Raw genomic sequence first — 25,940 nt, forward strand, 5'->3', positions numbered from 1 at the left:
CTTGCTTTTTGCTGTTTTGATACTTTTGGTCCTGGTTCCTATAGAAGAGATCAATGCTCATCCTTTCCATAAGTAAACTATGTTGTGTAGAGAATCTTTGATCAGATAGCTGGGACAAAACCTGCCAACACAGCCCCTCGTTTTTGTCCTCCAGGAGCGCCAATACTATTACTCAGAAGTGTTATTCTCTTGTTCTGAAGAAAGCACAGTGAATTTTCTTACAATAATTCGTAAGAGGAATGTTTGCCTTCATTTCTTTTCTTTTTCGAAATTTAGCTCTGTCTCTGACTCCATAGAATAGGCACGGTTAACATTACAGACTGGTCTCTTGCACTTCTTAGGTATCATGAAAGTGTCATTCTGTTCTATCTGACTACAGAATAAGTGGTGGTGAATTAGTCCAAAACTGCTTTTTTTTTATATATATATATATAATATATATATATATAAAATATGAATTTGTTGGGCCTATGCTTAAAGCTTTACTTATGTAGCTTTCTTGGTATTGGAGTTAAAGTTAAAATGTTAGTGCTTAAGTAAAAATTGTTACTTTGTCCAATTACATACTGCATCGTAAGGTATGTAGCTGTAAAGGAAGTTGTCCATCCATTGCTTGCATATGTACAGAAATTAATACTAATGAATGGCTAGACAGCGGAATACATAAAGCATGTCCTAAAAGGCAGAAGTCCACATTAAGTTAATGCTGGTGGTAACATTAAATAAACTTTCTTTCTTTCCATCACAGGACTCGGTGGCACTTGTGTAAATGTAGGTTGTATTCCTAAGAAACTCATGCATCAAGCTGCTCTTCTGGGACAGGCACTTCAAGATTCAAGGAAATTTGGCTGGGAGTATGATGAGCAAGGTCAATAACACTGAACACTGGTGGGGGAGGATGCAGATCAGAACTTTTGTTTGAGCTTACATAAGAATGCTTTTAGTACAGAAGTGACTAAATAGAATTCAGTTTGCCACTTGTACAACTTTTCCCTCCCTCTCCCCCAAAATCTTTTATGAAGGCACTTAAACCTGTTTGATGCTTCATTCCACCGTAACTTGCATAACCTAGCTTGTTTGGCTACTTGCAGGTGGTTTTATAAACCCAGATAACTTTGCAAGTATTGCTAAATGAGGCAAGCCATTTTTATGTCTGATAGATATGAAGTATCCCTGGAAAAACTTTAATATGAAACATTTATTACATGAAATGTGTATTTGTATTGTACTTGGGCTTGCTGATTTAGTGAGGCATTGCTTAACTTGTTTTGCCATTATTTGAGTTATGACAAATTAACAATTATTTACAATTTACTGTAAGCTTCTGTTGATGGTCATGAAGTTAGTGTGTTTATACTTAAGTTTCTTTTTTAACTGTAAAGCTTCTTGTTTCTCTTTTAGTTAAACACAACTGGGAGACCATGGTAGAAGCAATTCAGAACTATATAGGCTCTTTAAATTGGGGTTACAGGGTGTCCTTGAGAGAGAAGACTGTGACATATGTCAATGCCTATGCAGAATTTATCGAACCACACAAAATAAAGGTACCTGCTGTGTGTTTAGCTTTGGCTTATTTTCTCTGACCTGTTAAGAATTACTCACCATATGACCTAAACTGCTCTTTAGTGGAAACCTAGTATGTAAAAGGTTTCAGCTTAATGTGATACTTTACTTATCTCACTTAAAGAATTAAATTTACAGGAATTTACTGATTTAAGTAGACTTGTACTCCAGTAACCACTGTCATAATACTTGCATACTAATACCAGTTATGTAGAAATAATGTGGGGATCCGCAAATAGAGAATCTTGTGTAAGTAGAGAGGTAGAGTGTGAGTGTGTAACAAGCTGTGACTTGATTCCAAAATTTTAAATGAAAAGCCATGAAACAAAACTATTAAATTGCCTTAATGTTTGTATATAATTGGTGTTAACTTAAATCTGTAGCAATTACGAATCAGGAGTTTACTTTCTTACATTCAAAATTCCTGGATAGTGTTGATTCAAGTTAAAACTTATTTTCTACTTGTAACTTGCCTCTTGCCTCATAACATCACTGAAAATTGGATCATAATCTCAATGAGTAACTATAAATAATACTGCATGCTGAGCCAAGAAAGCATTTAAAATTAGTTTGTAAAAGGAGTGTTATTTTTAGGAAAACAAATGATGGCCTACTGATCAAAAGCTTTTTTTGTTAAAGCATGGAGGAGGATAGGGGAATTCTCTACATAAAGAGCCATATCCAAAACCTTGCTTGTTCCTCAAGTTCAGATCCCAACACTTACATGATGTAATGGAGTTGGAATAGTATTCTGTGTATTGCCATAGGAATGAAGCCACAAGACAAGTATACACTTAATTTGTACTGCACAGCATGTATTATAGCTGACAATCAGATTGGACCAGGGTTTACCCAGGTAAGGGGTGCAACAATGAACAAAATTTTATGTCCTGTAGGTTCACTGGGTACAGCTGCCTGACCCTGTTGTAGGTAGTCTGTTTTAGTCCAGCCTATACACTTTAAATCCCAATGGTTACACTGAATGAGGAGTAAAACTACTTGGCTTATTTTTTACCAATGTTATAGAAAAAATTCAGTTTCCAGCAGTTCATTTAATATGTTTGGTACTGAGCTGGGCCATCAATACAGGACAGTAGAGCAGACATGGTTTTTAAGCTGCAATATGCAAGAGGACAAATCTGACATTCCTTCTCCCACAAGTTTGACTCATAGTTTCTCAAACCCCTTTCAAAAAGAGGCATTTTGCAATATGAAGTGCCAGAGACTGACTGCCTTTGAAGTTGAGGGAAACTTAAAATAAACCATCCTTTTTCTTCCCACCTGAGGTATCAGCCTGTCTTAAAGCACTTTTCTAGTCTACTCCTACACAAGCCTCAAAATTACTAACAGAGTGGATAACAATCTTTTGCCGCTAGCATCAGCATTGAACTCTTATTTCAAATTCTTTAAGAAAGTTTCTTTCTCCTTATTAAATAACTTAGATTTTACAATTAAGTTTTACATTAGTTATTAGCTTAAACTGTCTGAGCCCTGCCCAAGTCAGCTAATCACTGTTGTTCAGTGCAACTAGTGTGGGGAGAAAGTAGTCTAGTGTATTTTTTCCCCATGTAAACCCATTAACAATGGATGTTACTCTTAAGAAATCCTTTTACTGAACTACATGGTACCTCTACAATAATATAATGGCTTTTCACTTGGATCCATCTGAAATCAAAACTCATTTCTAAATCCTAATGCATTTATCAGCTCCTCAATAAAGTTGAGGAGGTTTTTATTGTTGGCAGTAGGCCTTGTGACACAAGTTATTCCTGGCATCTATGAATACAATAGTTCTGTAATTGTTTATTTTTTATTTATTTATTTTTTTCCTGTATCTCAGGCAACCAACAGGAAAGGACAGGAAACCTTTCACACAGCACAGACATTTGTCCTAGCAACAGGGGAAAGGCCCCGATATTTGGGTATCCCTGGAGATAAAGAATACTGCATTACTAGGTGAGATGAGATGTTAGTCTCCGTTAATAAGACTTATTTTCTGTCTACTTTTGCACGTGCAAATTAATACAAAGCTGAATTGTAAAACAGTGTTTTCTGTGATTCTTTTCAGTGATGACCTCTTCTCCCTGCCTTACTGCCCTGGCAAAACTCTAATTGTGGGTGCCTCCTATGTGGCTCTGGAGTGTGCAGGATTTCTTGCTGGCATTGGTTTGGATGTCACCGTTATGGTGCGCTCCATCCTTCTTCGAGGCTTTGACCAAGAAATGGCAGAGAGAGCAGGTGCCTACATGGAAACTCACGGTGTTAAATTCATCAGGAAATTTGTACCTACTCAGGCAAGTACTTTCACTTGTTTCTCTTCTTTCTTGCTAAATAACAAGCCTGAAAGGAAAGGATTATGCAGAATACAAGTGTCTTGTGATAAAATGTCTTCTAGGAAAAGAGTTGAGCTCTATAGCAGATTGGCCATACAGAATTTTCAGCTTATTTTGTATGTTAAAAGCATTTTATTGCTGAACATTCTGTGAGGTGTGTGTAATGTTAAGGTTAAGGTAACTTGACTAAGATTATGAATTCTTTCCTGCAGATTGAAAGGTTGGAAGAAGGCATGCCTGGAAGACTAAAAGTGGTAGCACAGTCTACTGAGGGACCAGAAATTGTCGAAGGAGAATATAATACTGTAAGCAATTTTGTACCACAAATATCCCTGTTATCAGGCACTAAATGATGCCCACAAATACATTTGTATCAAATTACGATGTTGGTTGTTAATGATCATTAAAGCTCTTAAATCATTTATACTATTTGGGAAGAAAGAAAGGGAAGTACAGTAAGAAGTTAAATAATTTTTGGCAACCTGACAGACTTTTCAACATTCCGTGGAAAAATAAGACTTCAGTATTCTGTCTTGTGACCCTGTCCACAGAATTGCTGAAACTTTAACTGTGCTAGTAGGGGGTTGACTGTTTTTTGTAGATGGTGTCATATGTTATCAATTATGTACTCACTATTATTCTAGTGCCAAAGTAATCTCTCCGCTGCTATCGCCTTTTTAGAACTAATTAGGCTTACTACTGACATCTTCACATTTAAGCAACTTTAGGAAATGTTGCTTCAATTGTTCACTTTCAATTTTTCAATGAAAACAAAGCAACAGAATACTCAGAATAACATTGATAGAAAGGAGTTCTTGATAGCTTTTTTTTGGTTACTTTTTGTAGGTTTTGATAGCTATTGGTCGTGATGCCTGTACCAGAAACATTGGTTTAGATAAGATTGGTGTCAGAATCAATGAAAAGTGAGTATCTATTTTTGTCTGGCATGTTCACTTCAGGACTGCTCTCAGCTTCTTAACCCTACCAGTAACTGTTGATACTGATTTTTTTTTTTTTTTAAATTCTTGCTTATGATACTTGTCAGTTGAGCATGGAGATTTTCAATATCTTTTGTCCCAAGAAAGGGAGCGTGAGTGTTAACGTGTGTGTGTGTGTGTGTGTGTGTGGGAGAGCACCTGCAAAACTGGACTTCGAAGCACATGTATTATGAGTTTTAAATGGTAGAACTACAAGCAACTACTTTTTTAGTTCAGTTACTCGGATGTCGTTAGTAATGCTTCTCCTTCACTACCTATGAGTAGGCTTGGAAAACTTGATGATTTTTATAATTTTGCCAGATAATGTGTGTTTGGTTTTTGAGCATTTTTTAATGTTTCAGTTTTTGGATTTTATGGTGGGTTTTTTCTTTTCAATTTTCAGCTGTGGGAAATAGGGGGTCAGACTGTGGGGAGTTCATTTAATGATGGAAGTTGAGATTCAAAAATTTAGACTTAACATGTGATGTTGACATCTTTTAAACTGTTAAAATATACAGAGAAAGCATTCATAAATCAGACTAAGTTCTCAGGCAGCTTTTCTTTCTTTGCCTGTCTGTAAACTTTGATCATTTGGAAAAAAATATTTCTATTAACATCCTTTTGTGTGTGTACATTTGAATTGCTGTTTACTGACATTTACTGATAACTCATATGCAGGCTAAGATTTTTATTTAGAAGGAATACCCATTAAACTGAGGCTTTACACTTGAGTTTCTTAGAAAGGGCCCTTACAATGTTAAATGGTTTAATAATCTGTTTGTTTAAGGCTGACTTGTGTTTCATTTTTTCTGATTGAACCTCATTGAGTTCAGTCTTCTGGTTTAACCAGATTAAGCTGGCATTATGAACAAAGTCAACAGTGCCCATTGACTAAATAGCTCTTAATACTTTGCTTTTCATCTGTGCTGATAGATTAGACTTTTGCTTAGGGGGGGGAGATGTATTATTTCAGCAAGCTATATAATAGTCAAATAGAAGGACAGATCCTGATTTCTCTCAAATGTCAATGCTGTTCAGATTTACACTTGTGTGCAGAGGTGAAAATCTGGCCCATTAAGTACTGACTGTTTGGCATTATATGGAAGGGAAAGGCAGTAGTCTGTGACCCAAGGAGTTTACATTCTAACTAGAGAGGGCATAAATACTTTTTTTTTTTTTAATGAGCAATGCCTGAAAGTATTCTAGTGTCTCTGTGTAGTAGAATAAGTCTCTAACCTTACTTTCTCAATTCAGTTAGAGTACTGATCTACACTTTGTGGTGGTCTTTGTTTTTTTATTTTCAAAAGGAATGGGAAAATACCTGTAACTGATGAGGAACAAACCAATGTGCCTCATGTCTATGCTATTGGAGATATCTTGGATGGAAAACTTGAACTTACCCCAGTTGCAATTCAGGCAGGCAGACTTCTAGCTCGCAGGCTTTTTGGGGGTAGCTTTATAAAGGTAAGACCATATTCTATGAAAATATGAACTTTCGTTTCTCCATGGTATTTACCTCAAGAGATTAGCAGGTGCTGGCTGAGAGTCTTGGGTCTTGTGCTACTATGACAATGAATGTTTGTAACCAAACAAGATTTGGTGGTGCAGCTTGTTTGGTTGTGTGTGGTGGGTTCTTTTGTTTTTTTAGGGAAGTTTTTTGTCTTTACGCAGATCATATGAACATGTAAATATAAAGAAAACTGAATTCTTTTAATTTTAGTGTGACTATGTCAATGTACCAACTACAGTGTTTACTCCTTTGGAGTATGGATGTTGTGGATTACCTGAAGAGAGAGCCATTGAAGGATATGGAAAGGAAAACATAGAGGTGAGAAGCTGAAGTCTTCATTTCAAAGCTTCCTGTTTAAATGTGCTATTGTATCTTCTCAAGAGGCTACTGGTCTAAATGAACATTGCAAGTATTGAGGCGATCCCTATTTAAACCCTGTGTAATCTTACAGCATTATTCAAGAAAAGAATCCTGTGGCACCTTATAGACTAACAGACGTTTTGCAGCATGAGCTTTCGTGGGTGAATACCCACTTCATCGGATTCACCCACGAAAGCTCATGCTGCAAAACATCTGTTAGTCTATAAGGTGCCACAGGATTCTTTGCTGCTTTTACAGATCCAGACTAACACGGCTACCCCTCTGATACTTAGCATTATTCAAGTATTTTCTCTGATGGCTGATTATTTCCAAAGCTTGTCTCTCACCAACAGAAGTTGGTCCAATTCAAAGATTTTTCTCATACGCCTGGTGTCTCAAAAATCCAGAAGCATTTGCCTTTAGGTATATAGTTCCATGTGGCTCTTGGGGTTCTGGGAAATCCAAATTGGATGAGGGAAGGTAATTTCACTTCACTGGAACAGTGACTGTATTGGTTCTTTGAACCAATGTTGTTCATCCCATTGTGTACCACAATCCTTTTGCATGCTCATTTTAGGCCTGGTCTACACTGTGTGGGGGTCGATGTAAGATACGCACCTTCAGCTACCAGAAGAGCGTAGCTGAAGTTGCTGTATCTTATTTCTACTTACCTCCCATCCTCAAGGTGCGGGATCAATGGCCGCGACTCCCCCCGTCGACTCCGCTTCCGCCTCTCACCCTGGTGGAGTTCCGGAGTCAACGGGGAGCATGTTCAAGGATCAATGTAGTATATCTAGACAAAACATGATAAATCGATCCCCGATAGATCGCTATCCGGCAGGTAGTGTGGATGTACCCTAAGGTGATGAGGTCCTGAGGCTTCCCCTGTTTTCTGTTTTTGTTCACTCTTATTTGCCCTGTTCCTTTGTGAACTGTTTCATTTCTCCCTGACCAAGTCTTGTGCTGCTGGCATGGGCTGACACCTGCTTTAGACTCTGATTTCATCTTCTTTCCAATTCCTTATGTCTCCCTCCTATTGCAAATACATTTGTGAAAACTTTGCCAGAAGAATTGTTTTTGTAGACTCAACTCTGCAATTTATGCTTGTAATGCCAAATGTTTCCCTCTGATGTATAGAATCTTAGAACAGGAAGGGACCTCAAGAGGTCTAGTCCAGTCCCCTGCACTCATGGCAGGACTTATTATCTAGACCATCCCTGATAGGTGTTTGTCTAACCTCTTAAAAAATCTCCAATGATAGAGATTCCACTGCCTCCCGAGACAATATATTCCAGTGCTTAACCACCCTGATAATTGGGAAGTTTTTCCTAATGTCCAACCTAAACCTCCCTTGCTCCAATTTAAGCCCATTGCTTCTTGTCCTGTCCTCAGAGGTTGAGACAATTTTTCTTCCTCCTCCTTATAATAACCTTTTACATAATTGAAAACTGTTATGTCCCCTCTCAGTCGTCTTTTCCAGACTAAACAAACCCAATTTTTTCAATCTTCCCTCATAGGTCATGCTTTCTAGACTGTTAATAATTTTTTGTTGATCTTCCCTGGAGACTTTCCAGTTTGTCCACATCCTTCCTGAAATGTGGTACCCAGAACTGGACACACTACTCCAGTTGAGGCCTGAGTAGAGCAGAAGAATCACTTCTCGTGTCTTGCTTACAACACTCCTGCTAATACATCCCAGAATGATTTTTTGCAACACTGTTGACTCATTTAGCTTGTGGTCCACTATTATCCCCCAGGTCCCTTTCTACAGTACTCCTTCCTAGGCAGTCTTTTCTGATTTTGTATGTGTGCAACTGATGTTTCTTCCTAAATGGAGTACTTTGCATTTGTCCTTATGGAATTTCATCCTATTTACCATTTCTCTAGTTTTGTTCATATCACTTTGAATTTTAATCCTATCCTCCAAAGCACTTGCAACCCCGCCCAGCTTGGTATCATCCACAAACTTTATAAGTAAAAAGAACAGGAGTACTTGTGGAACATGAAACAATGGATGTTACCATACACACTATAAGGAGAGTGATCAATTGCTGGAAATGGGCCATTTTCATTACCACTACAAATAGTTCTTTTTCTCTCTTGCTGATATCATCTCACCTTAACTGATCACTCTCCTTATAGTGTGTATGGGAACACTCATTGTGTGTATGTATGTATGTGTGTATGTATAAAATCTTCCTACTGTATTTTCCATTACATGCATCCGATGAAGTGGGCTGTTGCCTACGAAAGCTTATGCTCAAATAAATGTTAGTCTCTAAGGTGCCACAAGTACTCCTATTCTTTTTGTGGATACCAACTAACACGGCTGCTACTCTGAAACTTTATAACTGTACTCGGTATCTAAAGCACTGATGAAGATATTGAACAGAACCGGACTCAGAACTGATCTCTTCCAGACCCCACTCATTATGCCCTTCCAGCATTACCAAACCACTGATTACTACTCTCTGGTAGCGGTTTTCCAACCAGTTTTGCACCCGCCTTATAGTAGCTCCAAATAGAAAGTATGTGGTTCTCTCTCTTTTCACTAGTTTCTGTTTACAATTCAGCACTAACTTGGAAGTTACTATAACTTTAGTGCCAGCAGCTAAAATACTCTGGATGCTGCATATGCAATTCAAGGTGTGTGTGTGTGTGTGTGTGTGTGTACACATGTACATAGGAGGGGGCCAAGCCCAAGATCTACTTGAAGGCTGTAAGGGCATACATGGCAATAAGACCAGGGAGGGATGGGCCCCTCTTTATTCACAGTGATGGGGAGTGCCCTCGCAACATACCAGTTTGTTACAGTTTTAAGATTAGGACTGATGAGGTTGTGGCTCCCAGCACATGAATTTGGTTCCCACTCACTCAGGATTTGGGCAGCAACAGCAGCAGCCCAGTTGGGTCTGGGGGCTAGCACAATTCAGGCAATGGTGCTTTGGCATTCTGAAGCATACAAAATATATCTGAGACCCCAGGTAGGGAATCAGTATTAATTTTCCATTGTTTCCACCCCCTTTCCTTTTCTCTCCCCCCCCCCCCAAAAAAAAAAATACAAAGCTATTCAAGATACTTCAGTCCCAGGCAGTCTGTGAAGAGCTACAAAACAATCTCTCTCAAAACTGGGTGACTGGGAAACAAAATGGCAGATGAAATTCAGTGTTGATAGATGCAAAATAATGTACATTGGAAAACAAAATCCCAACTATACACAGAAAATGATGTGGTCTAAATTAGCTATTACCACTCAGGAAAGATCTTGGAGTCCTTGTGGATAGTTCTCTGAAAACATCCACTCAGTGTGCAGCGGCAGTCAAAAAAAGCTAACAATGTTGGGAATCATTAAGAAAGGGATAGATAATAAAACAGAAAATATCATATTGCCTCTCCTTATAAATCCATTGTACACCCACATTTTGAATACTGCATGTAGATGTAGTTGCCCCATCTCAAAAAATATATATATATATTATAGGAAAAGATTCAGAAAAGGACGACAAATTCGACAAATTATTTGGGGCGTGGAACAGCTTCCGTATTAGGAGAGATTAATAAGACTGGGACTCTTCAGCTTGGAAAAGAGACGATTAATGGGGCGGTATATGATTGAGGGGATGACTGGTGTGGAGAAAGTAAATAGCACTTCCTTATTTACTATCTCCTAACACAAGAATTAGGGATCACCAAATGAAATTTAAAAACAAACAAAAGGAAGTATGTATTCACGCAATGCACAGTCAACCTGTGGAACTCCTTGGCCTTCACAACATCCTCCGGCAAAACTATAACAGGGTTCAAAAAACTAGATAAATTCATGGAGGATAGGTCCATGAATGGCTATAAGCCAGGATGGGCAGGGATGATGTCCCTAGCCTGTTTGCCAGAAGCTGGAAATGAGTGACAGGGAATGAATCACTTGATTACCTGTTCTGTTCATTCCTTCTGGGGCACCTGTCATTGACCACTGTCGGAAGACAGGATACGGGGCCATTGGTCTGACTCAGTATGGCTGTTCTTAAGTAAAATATAGTATTTTAATTGCATATGCAGCAACCAGAGCATCTTAGGCAGCTGGCACCAAACAGAAACTAATGAAGATAGACTTACAAAACACCATAAAGTAAACTTATAACTGTTTTAATACAAATGCTAAACAAAGCATAGCGATGGCCAAGCTTATATTTTATATTGCTCATAACCTATGTTAAGAATATTAAGGTTTCACAGTCAAGTGTTCAAAAGTTAGGAACTGCCAGAATTAGTTACCTGAGCAACTGTAATTCAGATCTTTATCATGCATATGCAGTCTTGAAGTACATGATCATGTACTACTTCCACACAATTCCAGTCTCCATTTAGTTCATAGTGTGGACATTTATGTGGAGCTGAACAAGGGTTATGTAGTGAAAGGCAAGTCTGTAGGATCCCTACCTCATTGGTGGCAACAGTTGGAACGTGTACCATGAGTGAGATGGGACTGCTGAAAGAAAGGATCATACCACTGATCTCACAGGCACGTTGTGAAAATAAACTCAATGGTGTGAGAAGCAGGCACTGTAGTGATGAGCACCGCAGAAAAACCTATGACGAAACTAAGTCTTCAGAATGAGGTTTGAATAGTGTGTAGTGAATGAGATGTGTGGATATACATTGAACAATGAAGATCAATATTACATGGCTGCTCACTTAATGAGCAGTATCCATAAGCACACAGAATAAGTAGGAGTTCTGTAGAAAAATAGTCAAAACTATCATAATGCATATGCATAAGGGTAGTGAATATAAGGATACTCAGACAGCCTTATTCTGTTATTTCCTATACTTTTGAGAGCTTGACTTTGCAACTCTACTGTTCTTGTAAAGTAGTTATTTTGTATAACTTCCTATCCTTTTTTAAAAATGAGAAACTAAAAAACTGAAATCCCATCATGTGGCACGCAACCCACATGGTTCAGCAGCAGGGTTGGAACCTATAGACCCCTGCCATTTGAGCTAACTGAGTAACTGATAGCAGTATTAGGTTGTAATCCTCTGTGGACCAGCACTACAGAGAGGTGGGACACTTTGCCAGTGGGTTTCATTATAGAGAAATAATGTGACTCTGGGATATTGGGTTCCATTTGAGGCTGTGGAGGGCAGTGTGCTCTAGCAGGCAGAGTCTTCTGCCCTGTCCCTTCCAATCTGTTCTAGTCTTCTCTTCCCCACCACTGGCTTCTGCTGTTAGTCTCCTTGCCCAGTAAGTCCTAGTCCTGCTGCTCCAAATTGCCTGGCCCAATTCTCCCACACTCCCTGATCTGTCATTGTGTCTTGCTCCCTTGGAGCCTCTGGTTGCCCACTCACATTTTCAGTCTCTACCTCTCCCAGTCCTAGTTTCCCTACACTCCCATTGGTTTCCTGTTCTGCCCATCTTTCCTCCCCAGCTCCCAGACCTTCCCTCCTTGCCCAGCCAGCTAGTGTCTCTGCCTCAGTCCTTCCCTCATAATGTCATAGGTCCAGTATTTGTGCCAGGTGACTCAGACAGAGGGGACTTCCACACAGTCAGGGTGTCAGCCAGAGGGGGAGGTCATTGAGAGCACATAAGAGACAGACTCCCTGCATCCCTGATGCACAGGCCATACTTGCTGTAAAGCATGGGGAACCACTAGTGCTTTCCACCCTTGTTCTCGGAAATGGCTGAACTGGTTTAACTGAAATTATCCCAAAAAATTCAGTCTGAGGCTAACACCCAGCATGGAAAACTTCTGCCCAAATGGTTGGTTATAAGCAACTGAGAAAACAGGAGGTTTTGGGAAATGTTGGGCAAACTCAATAGGTAATGCTACCAGCCCTGCTTATAAACTCTTTGATTTGGAAGATGGTGAGTGGGTGGAGCAGATCACTAAATCCAGTTAAAAATTGGAGAGTAATGCCATCAAATATTAGAAGTGGGTAGCTAGTAGGTTAGAGGTTTGGCTACAAACTAGGAAGTTTATAAATAGACTAGATTAGATTAAATTAAAATATTTTAATTTAGTCTTAACACTATTTCCTCTTGCTCCCTGCAGGTGTATCACACTTTGTTTTGGCCACTTGAATGGACAGTACCCGGCAGAGATAACAATACTTGCTATGCAAAGATAATCTGCAATAAACATGACAATGTATGTAATCTAAATTGGAATTTGTCTCCACTGTGAGCCTGTGTTAACCTCAGAAGTACAATTTCTAGGCTACAGACTCAAGAACATATTTACTGATTGACTTGAGGCCAGAGTCTCAGTTTATGGCCAATTCCAGACACTCGTTCTATTAATGCAGTATCCAAGTATATTTTATTAAAAACAAACTTTTTCTTTTGATCCACCAGGTAACATTTGGTTGTGTCTAGCAGATTGAGCAATTGATAGTTGATACCAGATTAATGCCTTATGAAACTGTGTGTCGATTTCATAACATTCATTTGCGGGTGGATTGGTATGGTTGTGTTCAGATTTTTCTCTAGAGTGACTTTGGGGAGGTGGTTGTGCCTTATTTCTGGTACTTCAGAAATTCAGATGTTTCATTGGGTTCCAGTTAAGTGACCTTGTGTTGCATGCCTTTTTCATACAGTTTAAACTTGCATATTCTTAAGTCTCTAACTTTCTTAAGGAAGTATACCCCTTTCTGTTCAGTTTCTATCTCTTTTTGAGGATAGAAAACTCTGCGCTGTACATTGTTAATAGGAAAAACAGGATTTTGTTATATGCCCAATATGCTTTTAGCTGCAACAATACTTGGTACCTTCTAATACATAACAGACCCAACCCTGAAGAAGACCTAATTTGAGAAATATAAAATACCCTAGCTGGGAAGATAATTTTGGCATAAAAATGATTAGTAGCTGTTCGTAAATACTATATTGTATCTAGCTATATGATTGAGAGGAAGTGAGCTTTTATTCATTTTCTTATCCACTTCCTGGATTTTTCAGTGACAGTCTAGTCTGTTTATAAGACTGATGTATCACTGAGCGTTAGAACTTCACTGTAGAAACTATATAAAAAAGAACACCTGGGGAAGAGGGGGTACTTGGTGTGAATTTCAGACCCCTCTTTTGAACAAGAGGCTGAAACACAGCGTAAATGGATGTTTGTGTATAAGTAATACTGTATTGTGAGAGATTTAGTATCCTGCCTTAAGTACTGTAGCCAGACTCAATGTGGAGCTAGCACTGACATTTCATGGGGAATTTACACACACTCTACTTTGAAACAGTCCTGTTGCTGAGTCATTCATATTTAATAAAATGTACAAGAGAAATTAATACAGAATTTTTTGTTGCTTAAAGACAACTGCCAATTTCCTCCATTGCCTACAAGTTATTCTTGTCTGCACCCTCACTTGCCACTGCGGCCAGTTGTGACTTCAGAAACCAATTAAGTTGATAAACTCAAACCTACAGTGGCCATATTACTTGTACCAGTAATGAGCGGGGAAGAGAAATAGCCGAAGTTCTCTAAATAGAACTTTTTGCAGGCATCATGAGTAGATTCTTAAATTCTGCCTTTATATAAAGAAACATTGTCGCTATCTGTGAAGTAGTACTATATGAATGTACTGTGTGTCCCTAAAAGAAAGCCAGCTGGCATAGAACTAGGCTTTGTCTACACTGGCAAGTGAAAGGCACCACTTTTGTCATTCAGAGGTGTTATGTTCCAAAAGACATAAATTTTGTGGACAAGTGCCGGTGTGACCAACACTAACGCCGCTCATCGAGGGTAGACTTTTTTTTTGTAGGTGGGAGAGCTCTCCTGCCTACAAATAGCAGCTACACTGTGCTCCTTTTAGCGGTGCAGCTGTAGCAAAACAGCCATGGTGCTAAAAGCTGCATAGTGTAGACATAGCCTTAGTATGTTTATTTAATCTTGAGCTGTATTTCTGATTTATGGTACTTGATGTAATTCTAAAATGCATTCTGTGTATTACTAATGAAATCCTCCTCCTCCTCCTCCTCCTGCAAAAACGTGGTTAATTTGACTGGAAGCGAACTTGAAGCTTTCATTTACTGACTTGACTGATGCTTATAGATGCCTCGGAGCATCTCGGCCTTATGGCTGAGGGGTGAAAACATTATCTAAAGTTGACTCCATTCATTTCAAGACAAATCTTAAGTGAACTGGAAGTCTCTCTTCAAATGTGAATATGAAACTTTACCAATACAAAACCTATTTCGCTCTGACCTAATTTTTTTCTTTAAAGAACCGTGTGATAGGATTTCATGTTCTTGGACCCAATGCTGGAGAAATTACCCAAGGTTTTGGTGCAGCAATAAAATGTGGTCTCACGAAAGAATTACTTGATGAAACAATAGGTATACATCCAACATGTGCAGAGGTAAGGGGGAAACATCAACTTTTTCAAACCAAGAGTTAGTTAATACTTAATATTGAGGGAAGTTACATATGTGCAGGAAGAGAATAGACCCAGGGTGACTTAAATCTAACATGTCATCACATTAAACATTTTATTTTGTATTTTGATGGAAGTTCATTGTTACTTTGGCTTTTTAATATACAAAATATGACCTTTCTTGTAAATAACTTATTATGCACTCTGCACCTTGTCTTATCTTATTTCTACATTTGTATACTATAAGGGGCAACCAACAGCCATTTAGACTACTGCACAAAGCATTAATAAACCCCAAAAGTCATTGTATTGTTTTGTTTTTTACAGGTGTTCACTACAATGGAAATTACAAAATCTTCCGGAAAAGAGATCACTCAGGCAGGCTGCTGAGGTTAAACCCTGCTGTTTTTATCTGTTTCTTGTCATGTACACTTATCTCTTTGGAAGGCTTAAGAAGTGTGAAATACACTTGAGTAAAATAAATGAAAGCAGCAGTAGCATCAAATCTATTACAACTAGAAACAATGCATTTCTTAAGCTTCCTCAGTAGATAATGTTGGCAATGGAAAGAATACAACAGCAGGGAAAATGCGAACTATAAATCCTGACTTGCTTGGAAGTGGCACGTAAGTGCTTCTTTGAAGTTTTGGCTCAGAACCCCATTCTGAGGTGAGCTATGACTGATGACTTACCTTGCAAACTTAGGAAACCTCTTTATCCAGTCAGAAAACTGAGCTTCCTTCTGAAGGAGCTTTTGAGTTGCATAATTAATTTAAAGTTAACTCATTAAGTTCCTGTGTGTGTGTGTGCGCGTTTGTTTGTTTTGTTTGGTATGAATGTTTTAGACATAAGGATGAATGTGTATAATTGTATTACTCTTGCCAGCAGCTCATTTTACAATTCATGTTGGGTCACCTGTGTTTGCAGTGACTAACGTGGATTTTAATGCTGTTCTTGACTTAATTTAAAAAAATGGTCATAAATCAAATACAGATGCTAGGCATTGCAGCTAATGCACTTGCATTTAAGCTCTAAAGACCTGGCCCAAGTACCAAATTGGTTACAGGTGAGAATTTTGTGATCTTGTCTGTCTTAATAATTGCTTTGCCACCATAACTAGTAATATCTTCCTGAGTCACAGAATTGTAATAGTAGGAATCTTTTGGGTCAGAGCTGAAGTACATTGAAAACGCTCCTAAAACTTGTTGATATTTGTCCTTGCAATCCATGAGCCTAATCAGTGCTGACAGTGTCAAGTTTTGTTTCCACATCAATGTGTAAAATACTACATCATGTAAAAGTAATCTAACCTACAGTTCTGGACTATATAATAAAATTGGAGTCTATATTACTGTCTTCTCTCCCCATGTTATCTGTTCCATTAATACATTAGCTAGAGAAATGGCTACACCATTAGGCACTAGAATCCACTTTATGGACTTTAATGAACAACTTACTATTTTAAATTGTATGTTGCAGCAGAGAACAATGACTCATGCTGTCATACCCTGTGCAGTTCCTGTATAGTCAGCAGCTTGAAACTGTTCCCCCTTGTTCTCGTGTTATTTTGGGGAAGGTGTCCTTGAATTTGGTGCTTCAGTTTTGTCCAAAGAGATGTTTTGAAAGACTATTTCAGTCTTATATAGTTTTTAACTATTTAGTCTATGTTGTATCATGACATTTAAAATTCAATAAATGAACAATTGCATATAATGTGTCTCATACTTTTGATCAAGATGGCATCTGCCCTGGGTAGATGTGCATCTTAAGACTGGTCTACACTGGGGGCAGGGAAATTGATCTCAGATAAACAACTTCAGCTATGCTATTCGTGTAGCTGAAGTCAAAGTATCTTAGTTCGACTTACCTGGCTGTCCTCACGGTGGCAAGTCAACTGCCGTGGCTCCCCCGTCAACTCCGCTTACTCCTGTTGAGGTAGAGTATGGGCATCGATTCGGGGATCGGTGAGTAGTAAAGATGTGGCCTTAGACTTGCTTAGGAGCCAGTTAACTAGATCTCAACACTTCTGGAAGATTTTTCTCAAGCAGTTACAATCATCATTTATTACTCAGTCTGTGTACATGGAAGGACCACTCTCTGCATACTAAATTTTAGTGGAGAAGAACAGGACATCAATTTTGGTACCAGGAACTATGTGCACTTCAGGAGGAAGAACTAAGTATAACTTTGGCAATTGAAAACTGCAGAAATGTTAAGCATATAAAATATATGCTTAAGGAATTTGACTAGATTGTTAGCATCATTTGTTTCAAAAGGTGCTAGAATACTAACAGTTTTGGTTTTCATATCGCTTGGGATTGACTGTGGGGGTGGGAAGCACACTACAGTGCCCACAAATGCCATAAAGTACTAGCCATTAATTCAAAAATAGGATAGTCTACTGAATTTGACAGTACCATCTTCCTGCAGAACTCTGGCCTTTTTCATTTCTTCCATATCAATATTGCCCAAGTCCAACCCTGTTTAAGAGTTTAGATCATTACAATCATCACTTCAGCGAAGTATGTACTAGAAACATATTGAGCATGAGTCTTGTCTGGGCAGCCTTACACAGCAGATACCACACGTTCAGGGGTTATCCGTGCTTTGGATCACTCCATTGTAACAACTTAAAAGGAGACTAGTGAAATTATACATTGCTTTGTGTAGACCATGTGCTTGGATGAATTGAGTAGCACTATATACATTTTAATTTACAACTATGCAGAAGATCTAAGAATGGAAGAGCAAGCAGAACAAACACATTCCAGAAGTTACTACTCTTAAATATCATGATTTGATAAGCAGTAAATGACATAGCACAGATTGCTCATGTCACATGTTACATTATGATTTTATTTATAGTTTATAAAAGGTTAATAAATTATTAATAGATGATGCATTGTCCTGGTGGACTCTAGTCAAAAGCAACTTACTGTTAAGATCTAACAAACAAGCATGCTGTTTATAAACTCTTACTCATGTCTGTAACATGCTTATATCAATCCACTTAAATAGTTTATAATGGAGCCTTAATAAACTATGGTCAATACTTGTATAGTGTTAGCCTCTACATATTAACTGAAGAGGCTGAAGTGTACAGTAAATAATTTGTACAAAGGGCAATGTTAAAAATGGTATCAGTCTGCTCACAAGGAGCATTCTGCTTGTAGCAATTCATCAGTGGCACTTCTCTGCTTTAAAGATATCAGAATGGCAGCAAGGTTTGTAAGCAAAAGATCGGATTTGCATCAAATGTGATTATGTAAAAGAATTAGGAGTTGAGAAATAAAAACTTCAGTCATTCTGTTGAGCGTGGCTTGTTGGTCTTCAACCTAATTATCACCAGGATTGGTGTGCAATTCTCCGCAACAGTATTTTCCTCTAACAAGCTTTGCATTTTACTTTCCTGGAGTTTGGATGTTGCATGGCAGCTCCTGCTCCTCACAGGAGAGAAGCTATCAGACCTGCAGCAGCATAATATCCTTAGCAGGCCCTTCTTTCCAGCATAAAGATCCTCATCCCTCATAACCAGGATCTCTCAGGCATGATGTATGTCAGGAAGCATCATGAAAGACATGGCAAATGGGGATTGTGAGTCACTGTGGTATTGTCAAAATACTCTAGTGGCAGGTTTGGGAGCTTCACTTGTGCTCTGCTAGATTAACTCATTCCTGGTGCAGTTCTGTAAAGGCTTTGATGAAGCCTGACTTCCTCAGGGAATTGAACTGTGTGCCTGCTAAATTCTCCCCTTTTGTTGACATGGCTGTAGCTCTTATTCCTCTCAAGTACTAGTATCCTACAACAGAATGCTGCACTTCATTGCTGAAGCATATCGCAGATAAATTACAGACACGACTGCATTAATGTGAACAAGCAAATATTTCAGCATAGTCCAGGAATATGGGTCAGATAGGCCTGTTTCTTCTCAGGCCAGGTAAACAGAGGATTCTAAGTACTAGGTACCTTCTCATCATATTCTCTGTAAGCACAGGAGCTAAAAGACTGTTTAAAGACAGTGGCAAGTCATTTTTTTTATTTTGTTTTTTGATGGCAGAAAAGCCTGTCCAGATGAGCCTCTATTCATGTTAGTCTTGAGTTTTCTTTGACAAATTGATGTCTGCTTTTTAAAAAAGTATATGATAGTCTCAATGTAATAGCAAAAAAGTGAAATATTTTAATTGTTGAATGTACTAGGCACCTCAGCCTGAAACTTATCTGAGAAGGCATACTTATGTTCCAGCTCAGTTGCAGGGTCAGCATTCATCCAACATATAAGGCCATACTGTGTCAGACCAATGGTCCAGCTAGGCCAGTATCCTGTGGTCTGATCAGGGGCCATACAGTGTGCTTTGGAGGACATGAAACACCAGTTAGGGCATCAAATCCTCTCTGGTGCTAAGCCCTGCTAAACATCCTCTGAAACATTTCAGAGACAATCTGAAAACTTAATTCCTGTAATGTGGATTTAAGCTTCCCTCTATGAGCTCATGATTGTCTCTACCCTGGTCACTGCAACTACCGTCTCTTTGCTATAGCCTCTTAAACTGCAGGTACAATGTAGTGGTTTTTATATGGTAAATGGCTGAATGAACCTTGTTCTAGATTGTGATCTCACCATTATCAAAATAGAAATGACATTTTTAAGCCCATTCTGCAAAATAGATGGAGAGAGGAGATGAATTCTTCCCATTCCCTATTTGTAAAGAAAATACTAGCATTTAGCAGCTTATGCTGCTTAGTTTCTACAGTTAATGTCTACTGGGCCAAAACTCTTAACAGAGCAGTCTAGTAATTGAGGGGATAAAAACCCTTAATGAGAAAAGTGAAATTTACAATCTTTACTTTTATCCCCTTAGAAAATGTTCTGTAATTGGGGAAGTAGTATAGCATTCCAAGCCTGTTTTAGTAAACTGATCGGTTCGGGGCATTCAGTTTTAGACTTAAAAGTGGCCATTCTTCAAGGGACTTCAGTGAGAAACTGCAGAACTGGAATTCATTTGCAAACTTGACACCATCAAATTAGGCCTGAATAAAGAGTGGGAATGGTTGGGTCACTATGAGAAGTAATCTACCATCAACTGTTGAGTATAGGCCATCCACCTTGATGGAATTTGGCATTATTAGCACTACAAAATAATTTTTACTCTGACATTCACACCATTTTGTCAACTGTTTGTTTGGAATGGGACACATCCACCCTGACTGAATCACTGACACCCCCGACCACCACTTGGTAAGGCAACTCCCATCTTTTCTTCTGCTGTATATTTATGCCTACCTACTGTAATTTTCACTCCATACATCTGAAGAAGTGGGTCATAGCCCACACAAGCTTATGCTCTAATAAATGTGTTTGTCTTTAAGGTACCACAAGACTCCTCCTAGTTTTTGCTGAAACAGACTAACAAAGCTACCCCTCTGAAACTCATAATTAAGGTTGTCTATGTGCATCATCTCTCTTGAAGCAGTGAATAAATACCAAAGCTGCACATTTTACTAATAACTGGAAGAAATGTCTCCAAATGCAGGAATAGTAGTAATTATAGCTAATGTAAATATGACAATATTAAATTAGTTTGTGCTACATAGTTTTTGACTAATTACAGCTTGGGTATTGTAATTGGTCATTAGTAACACCTGAACAGGTAGTTTCACAAGCTCAGCTGTGTTTGAGTCATGAGGAAAAGGCCATCGTTTTTTCAAATGGATGAAATTTGAAGTATCTTACTGTGGCTTTAAAAGGACAACTGTTTAAAAAATATTGTTTGATATTTAAGTGGGGCTGGCTGAAAAATTTCAGTCAAATTTTTAAATGGAAAATCTTTTGTTTTGACAAGTTGCAAGTTTATGGAAAGTCTAATTTCCGTGAACACTTGATTTTTATTTTTGTTTATTTAAAAAAAAAAACTTGACAACTGGAAAGGAATTTTCTTTTCAATCAAAAGTCTGTTTTCCTTTTTCTGCAAAACCCAAAAAAATTGCAACAGAATTTTGATTAAAAACTGGATTTTTTTATTTTATCAGTGTTCTACTTTGGGGAGGGGACGCTTCCCAATCCAGATGTACTTTTTATTTAGTATTGCTACACATACAAGATAATCCAACTATGTGTAGAGAATAAAATTCTCAATATATCTTTGTGAATTGGATAATGTGGGTAGTTGGTTTTATGGTTGTGGGTCTTTTACACAGCAAAAGAGAAGATAAATGAGGTGAATTTCCAGTCGTTCTGTTCAAAACTGCAATGTCTAATGAACACTTAAGAGAAAATACAATAATCTGTACCCCTTCAAATAAAGCACTGGCATTTATAATTTACATATCTGAGACTAACTAGCAAGAACTCTTCCAGAAAAGCCATGGAGTCCAGATTTAAAGGAAAAAAGCACTTCTGAGAGGGGAAAAAAAAATTTTAAGGTCACTTTTATACATGGCAAAGGACACAATTTCAGTTTCTAAAGAACCTTTACATGTCATCTTTTTTTAAAAAGTACTTGAAAATGTCTTGTTTATAACAACTATGATTCTGCTGAGAGTGGATGGGGAAAATATTGTTTGGGCATTTGATAGTGACAGTGCAAAATACTGTTGCAGGTCACTTGTACTTCCTGTTCATCAACTAGCATATCACATGTAAATTCCTCATCAGACTCTTTCTCTCTGCTAGATATTGTTTTCCAACAGCACTAAACTAAACATGAACAGGCATGAAGCAACCTTCTGTAGAGGGGGAGGAAAGGAAGTTGAGAGGTGGGCCTGAGCCTTTTTATTAGTGGCCTGCCCAAAAGGTCCTTAAATGTTACTGAAAGAGAAGAAAGGCTTCTGAATAGTCTTTCATAGGCTTTAGAAAAATTAAAAACGATCCAACAAATCACCCACAATATGTTACTTAAAAGGAATTCATTAGAAAATATTTTGTGTAAATTAGTCAATTAATGCTTCTATTTAAAAGAACACAAATAAAAGTAAATAAAGCTGGCCCTAAATTTAGATTTTGTAAAGAAGACTTGTAAAAATGTTTCACAGAAAAAAAAATCATTTAAAGCTACCAATTGAAACAGCAGATTTTTAAACAAACACTCCACTGCAGGGTTTGCAGTCCAAACCTCATGGCCATGAGAACCTGGAAACCAACATCATTAATTCTGAATGTCCAGATGGGAAAAGTAAACAAGGAGCTAAGAAAAAAGGAACTAGATTTTTAAAGTTTACAGTTTTAATTAACTAGATTGCCAAACTGATTTATGGGCAATCTGATTAGATTTTGTCCATTTAACTAGAAACAATTAATTTTTTGGGGGGGGAGTACCTAGTCAACTAAATTATTTGTCTATTAAGACTCAACCCTTTTGAAAAGTACTCCTACATATATTAATTTAAAAAGCTAAAATAGAAGAGTCATCTGTACATATTTGTGACCCGATCCTTGGTAACTTACTTGTGATGGCTTCAGTTTAGGAATACTTTGTATTTTGCCACCATTATCTTCGTCTGCAATATTTTCTTATTTGGTATAATTTCCCTATGTTAAAAATATAAAACTAATGGACACTTTTTGGTGTGGCATTTGAAAACCTGTCTTTATCTACATTGATCTGTTTTTAAATAATTTGAACACACTAAGGGTGTAGGAATTAATACATTGGAAAGATGCTGTAAGTTTTCCTTAATGTTGGGATGGACGATTTTTATTAAAATTAAGTTAAACTATATCTCCTTTGCCAGGTCAGGAGCAGTAACATTTTTCTTTGCTGCTTTATGGACAGGCAAGCAACATTTGAGCTAGTGCTAGCACCTTTTCATAACAATACGCTATTGCAATGCTGCTGTACTTGCATGTATGTTAATCAGAGAAACAGGTGTTTGCGTAGAAATAGCAGCTGCTACAACCTGTTCGAGATTAATTTAGAAAAATCAGTTGCACAGTAGTTTTAAAAAAGGGGCAACAGTCAGATGGAATTAGCAAGGAATTCTTTATGTAAACTAGAGGCTCTCATTGTTACGGCTTTCCTTATAAGCCACCAATGTCTATATCTCTTTACTCTTTTGCCCCACTACAATCCCCCCACACACACACACAGACACACGTGTGCATGTAGAGCACATTTTGAGCTGAAGCAGGTCAAGAATCATGTAAGTGACCTTTATTCACTTAAGTAGTTCTGCTAATTTCAAAGGGGATCTCAGGAATTAAGGTACTATATGCCTGTGTCTTAGCAGGATTGAGCTCTTAAAATACAAAGTTGGTGAGATGAAGAAGGATCCTGTGCTTGCTTTTAAGGTCCCTTGTTTAAAAAATAAAATGTTTAAAATAAATTGAAACCCCTCCTTAAAAAAAAAGTTTAAATAGGATTCTGAAAGTTGCATGTTGCCCTAGGGTCCTCAGGAGGAGAGAAGTCGCAGGAATGCTGTCTGGGTTGGGTGGAAATGTCTTTCAGCAGTGGTTTTCAGACTTTTTAAAAAAAAATTGTAGACCCCTAAACATTTTCAAACGGAGGTGCATGCCCTTTCGGAAATCTTAAGACAGTCTGCAGACCCCCAGGTGTCTGTGGACCACAGGTTGAAAACCACTGGTTTACAATGAGCATTCAGCAACTCATTGGCTGAGGAGTCCTAACTGCCATAGAAACAGCCTAATCAATCTATTTGTTGCCGTGCGAAATAAGTCTCTGAAATTCACACACAGTGTGAGTGTCAGTATCACTCCCTGTGTAGGCTAGTGGGGTCTCTGAGGAGAAGAGGAATGAGGGGTCTCATCATGTGAGGGATTGTGATGGGGAAGGTCTGGGGAGGGATCTGCTGGAGAGAGTAAGGGGAGATTTTGGGGGGAATCTATGATGGATGGGGTGGGGGAGGTTTTGTGGGATCTGCTGGAGAGGGTGTGGGGAGGTTTTGGGGGGATCTGTGCTGGGGGACTAGTGGGAAGTTTGGGGGATCTGTGGAGGGGGTGGGAGGTTTGGGGGATCTGTGCTGGAGGAGGTTGGAGAGGTTGCGGGGGGGAATCTGTGCTGAAGGGGAAGGGAGTATCTGTGCTGGGGGAATGGGGGGAAGTTTGGGGGATCTGTGCTGGAGGAGGTTGGGGAATCTGTGCTGAAGGGGAAGGAATATCTGAGCTTTTATCTGTGCTGGGGGAATGGGGGGAAGTTTGGGGGATCTGTGCTGGTGGGGGAGGCTTCACCGTTATGCTGTGGGAGGAAGAGGGATCTTGAGGGTCGCTGGGGAATATCTCCCCCCCCCCCAGAAGCTGCCCCCCCACCCCCGCTGTGGGGCGGGGAGGCGCCCAGGGCCGCAGGCCGGCGTGGGCTCGTTGCCAGGTAACGCAGTTGCCCCTCCCGGGCCAGGCTGCCGCGGGGAGACCCGGTTCTTGGCAAGGACGCGGAGACCGGCGGCGCCGCTCGCACCCTGCTGCAGCAGCGTCCGCGGGCCAGAGGGACGGGGCGCAACCGCGGGCTCCCTCCAGGAGCAGGACCAGCCCCTGTAATCATCCCCCCAAATACAGCGCGTCTCACCACCTGCCCGGACCAAAATTAGCGCCCCCCTCCCCCGTAAGAGATCCCCAGCCTGGGCCTCCCACCTGGCTAACCCCCTCCACACCCCGGCCGGAGCCTCCCCCCTACTTACCCCCATCCCCCTCCTGAGCCTATTGCCCTCCAGCCTCCCACCTACCTACCCCCATCCCCCTCCTGCGCCTATTGCCCTCCAGCCTCCCACCTACCTACCCCCATCCTCCTCCAGAGTCTATTGCCCCTCCAGCCTCCCAGCTATCTGCCCCCATCCATCTCCGGCCTCCCACCTACTTACCCCCATCCTCCTCCAGAACCTATTGCTCCTCTGGCCTCCCACCTACCTACCCCCATTCTCCTCCAGCCTCCCACCTACCTACCCCCATCCTCCTCCAGAGCCTATTGCCCCTACCTCGCTTCCCCCTCCGGAGCCCATTGCCCCTCCGGCCTCCCATCAACCTACCTCCCATCCTCCTCTGGAGCCTATGGCCCCTCCAGCCTCCCATCTACCTACCCCCCAACCCCGTCCAGAGCCTAGTGCCCCTCCAGCCTCCCATCTACTCACCCTCATCCCCCTCCAGAGCAAGAATGTCCCTGCCCTTCCAGTTCCAGCATTTCATCTACCTTCCCCCATTCCTCCAGAGCAATAGCCCCCAGCTTCCCTTCTCTCTGTCCCCCGTAAAGATCTGTCCATTTTAGCAGTCCCCCAGGAAGGACAACCCTTCCTCCCGTATACCTAATCCCCACTGGCAATACCAGAGCAAGCACCTCCCTCTTCTTCAAACACATCTCTGAATCTCTGTTTCCTTCCCACTTTTCCACTGCCACTTCCAGGCCTCTCATTACAGCCACCATTGCTCTATTATATTTTTATCACTCTTTTAAAGTTTTTAATTTAATTGACAGTTGATGATCCCCCTCCCAGCTGGAAGGAGAAGGATTATGCAGGTCACTCCTTGATTGCTTAGAGTGGCAGCTTCTTTGCATTCCAGATCCCTGCTGGCCTGGGGAGCAGGAGACTGGAAAATGAAAGTTGGATTGCAGAGTATTTACTATCAAGCTATCCTCTCTCCCCTACCCCACCCCCAATCTTTAGCAGAGGAGTTAAATGGTCAAGAGCAATATGCTTGGGATTTCTCTGTGCCTGAATTTGCCACTGATTGGCTGGGTGACTTTGCGGAAGTCATTTCACCTCTCTGGAGATAACGACACTTTCCTAACTCATAAGAGTGTTGAGATGATTATTTAATGTGTGCACAGTAGTCCTAAGATATAAAATGGTGTATAAGTGTTAAGAGCCCTATGTAATTGAAAACAA

The 25,940-nt window shown here is 39.7% G+C and overlaps 2 protein-coding genes across 2 annotated transcripts in view; both read left to right on the forward strand.

Moving 5' to 3' along the window:
* The window catches only part of TXNRD3 (thioredoxin reductase 3), a 33,215-nt gene extending 16,386 nt beyond the window's left edge, over positions 1–16,829 (forward strand). The window contains exons 6-16 of the mRNA XM_039481308.1: positions 749–868; positions 1,402–1,544; positions 3,404–3,519; positions 3,632–3,857; positions 4,109–4,201; positions 4,743–4,819; positions 6,181–6,337; positions 6,594–6,701; positions 12,794–12,889; positions 14,967–15,101; positions 15,444–16,829. Of these exons, the coding sequence (XP_039337242.1) occupies positions 749–868; positions 1,402–1,544; positions 3,404–3,519; positions 3,632–3,857; positions 4,109–4,201; positions 4,743–4,819; positions 6,181–6,337; positions 6,594–6,701; positions 12,794–12,889; positions 14,967–15,101; positions 15,444–15,506 (1,334 nt within the window). The 3' untranslated portion in view covers positions 15,507–16,829. The remainder of the gene's footprint in view (positions 1–748; positions 869–1,401; positions 1,545–3,403; positions 3,520–3,631; positions 3,858–4,108; positions 4,202–4,742; positions 4,820–6,180; positions 6,338–6,593; positions 6,702–12,793; positions 12,890–14,966; positions 15,102–15,443) is intronic.
* Positions 16,830–24,474: 7,645 nt separating this feature from the next.
* The window catches only part of LOC120369068, an 81,720-nt gene continuing 80,254 nt past the window's right edge, over positions 24,475–25,940 (forward strand). The window contains exon 1 of the mRNA XM_039481955.1: positions 24,475–24,664. The gene's annotated coding sequence lies outside the window, so the exon portion shown is untranslated. The remainder of the gene's footprint in view (positions 24,665–25,940) is intronic.

The sequence above is a fragment of the Mauremys reevesii genome, linkage group 7 (assembly GCF_016161935.1).
Source record: "Mauremys reevesii isolate NIE-2019 linkage group 7, ASM1616193v1, whole genome shotgun sequence".
In the NCBI taxonomy this organism is placed as follows: domain Eukaryota; kingdom Metazoa; phylum Chordata; order Testudines; family Geoemydidae; genus Mauremys; species Mauremys reevesii.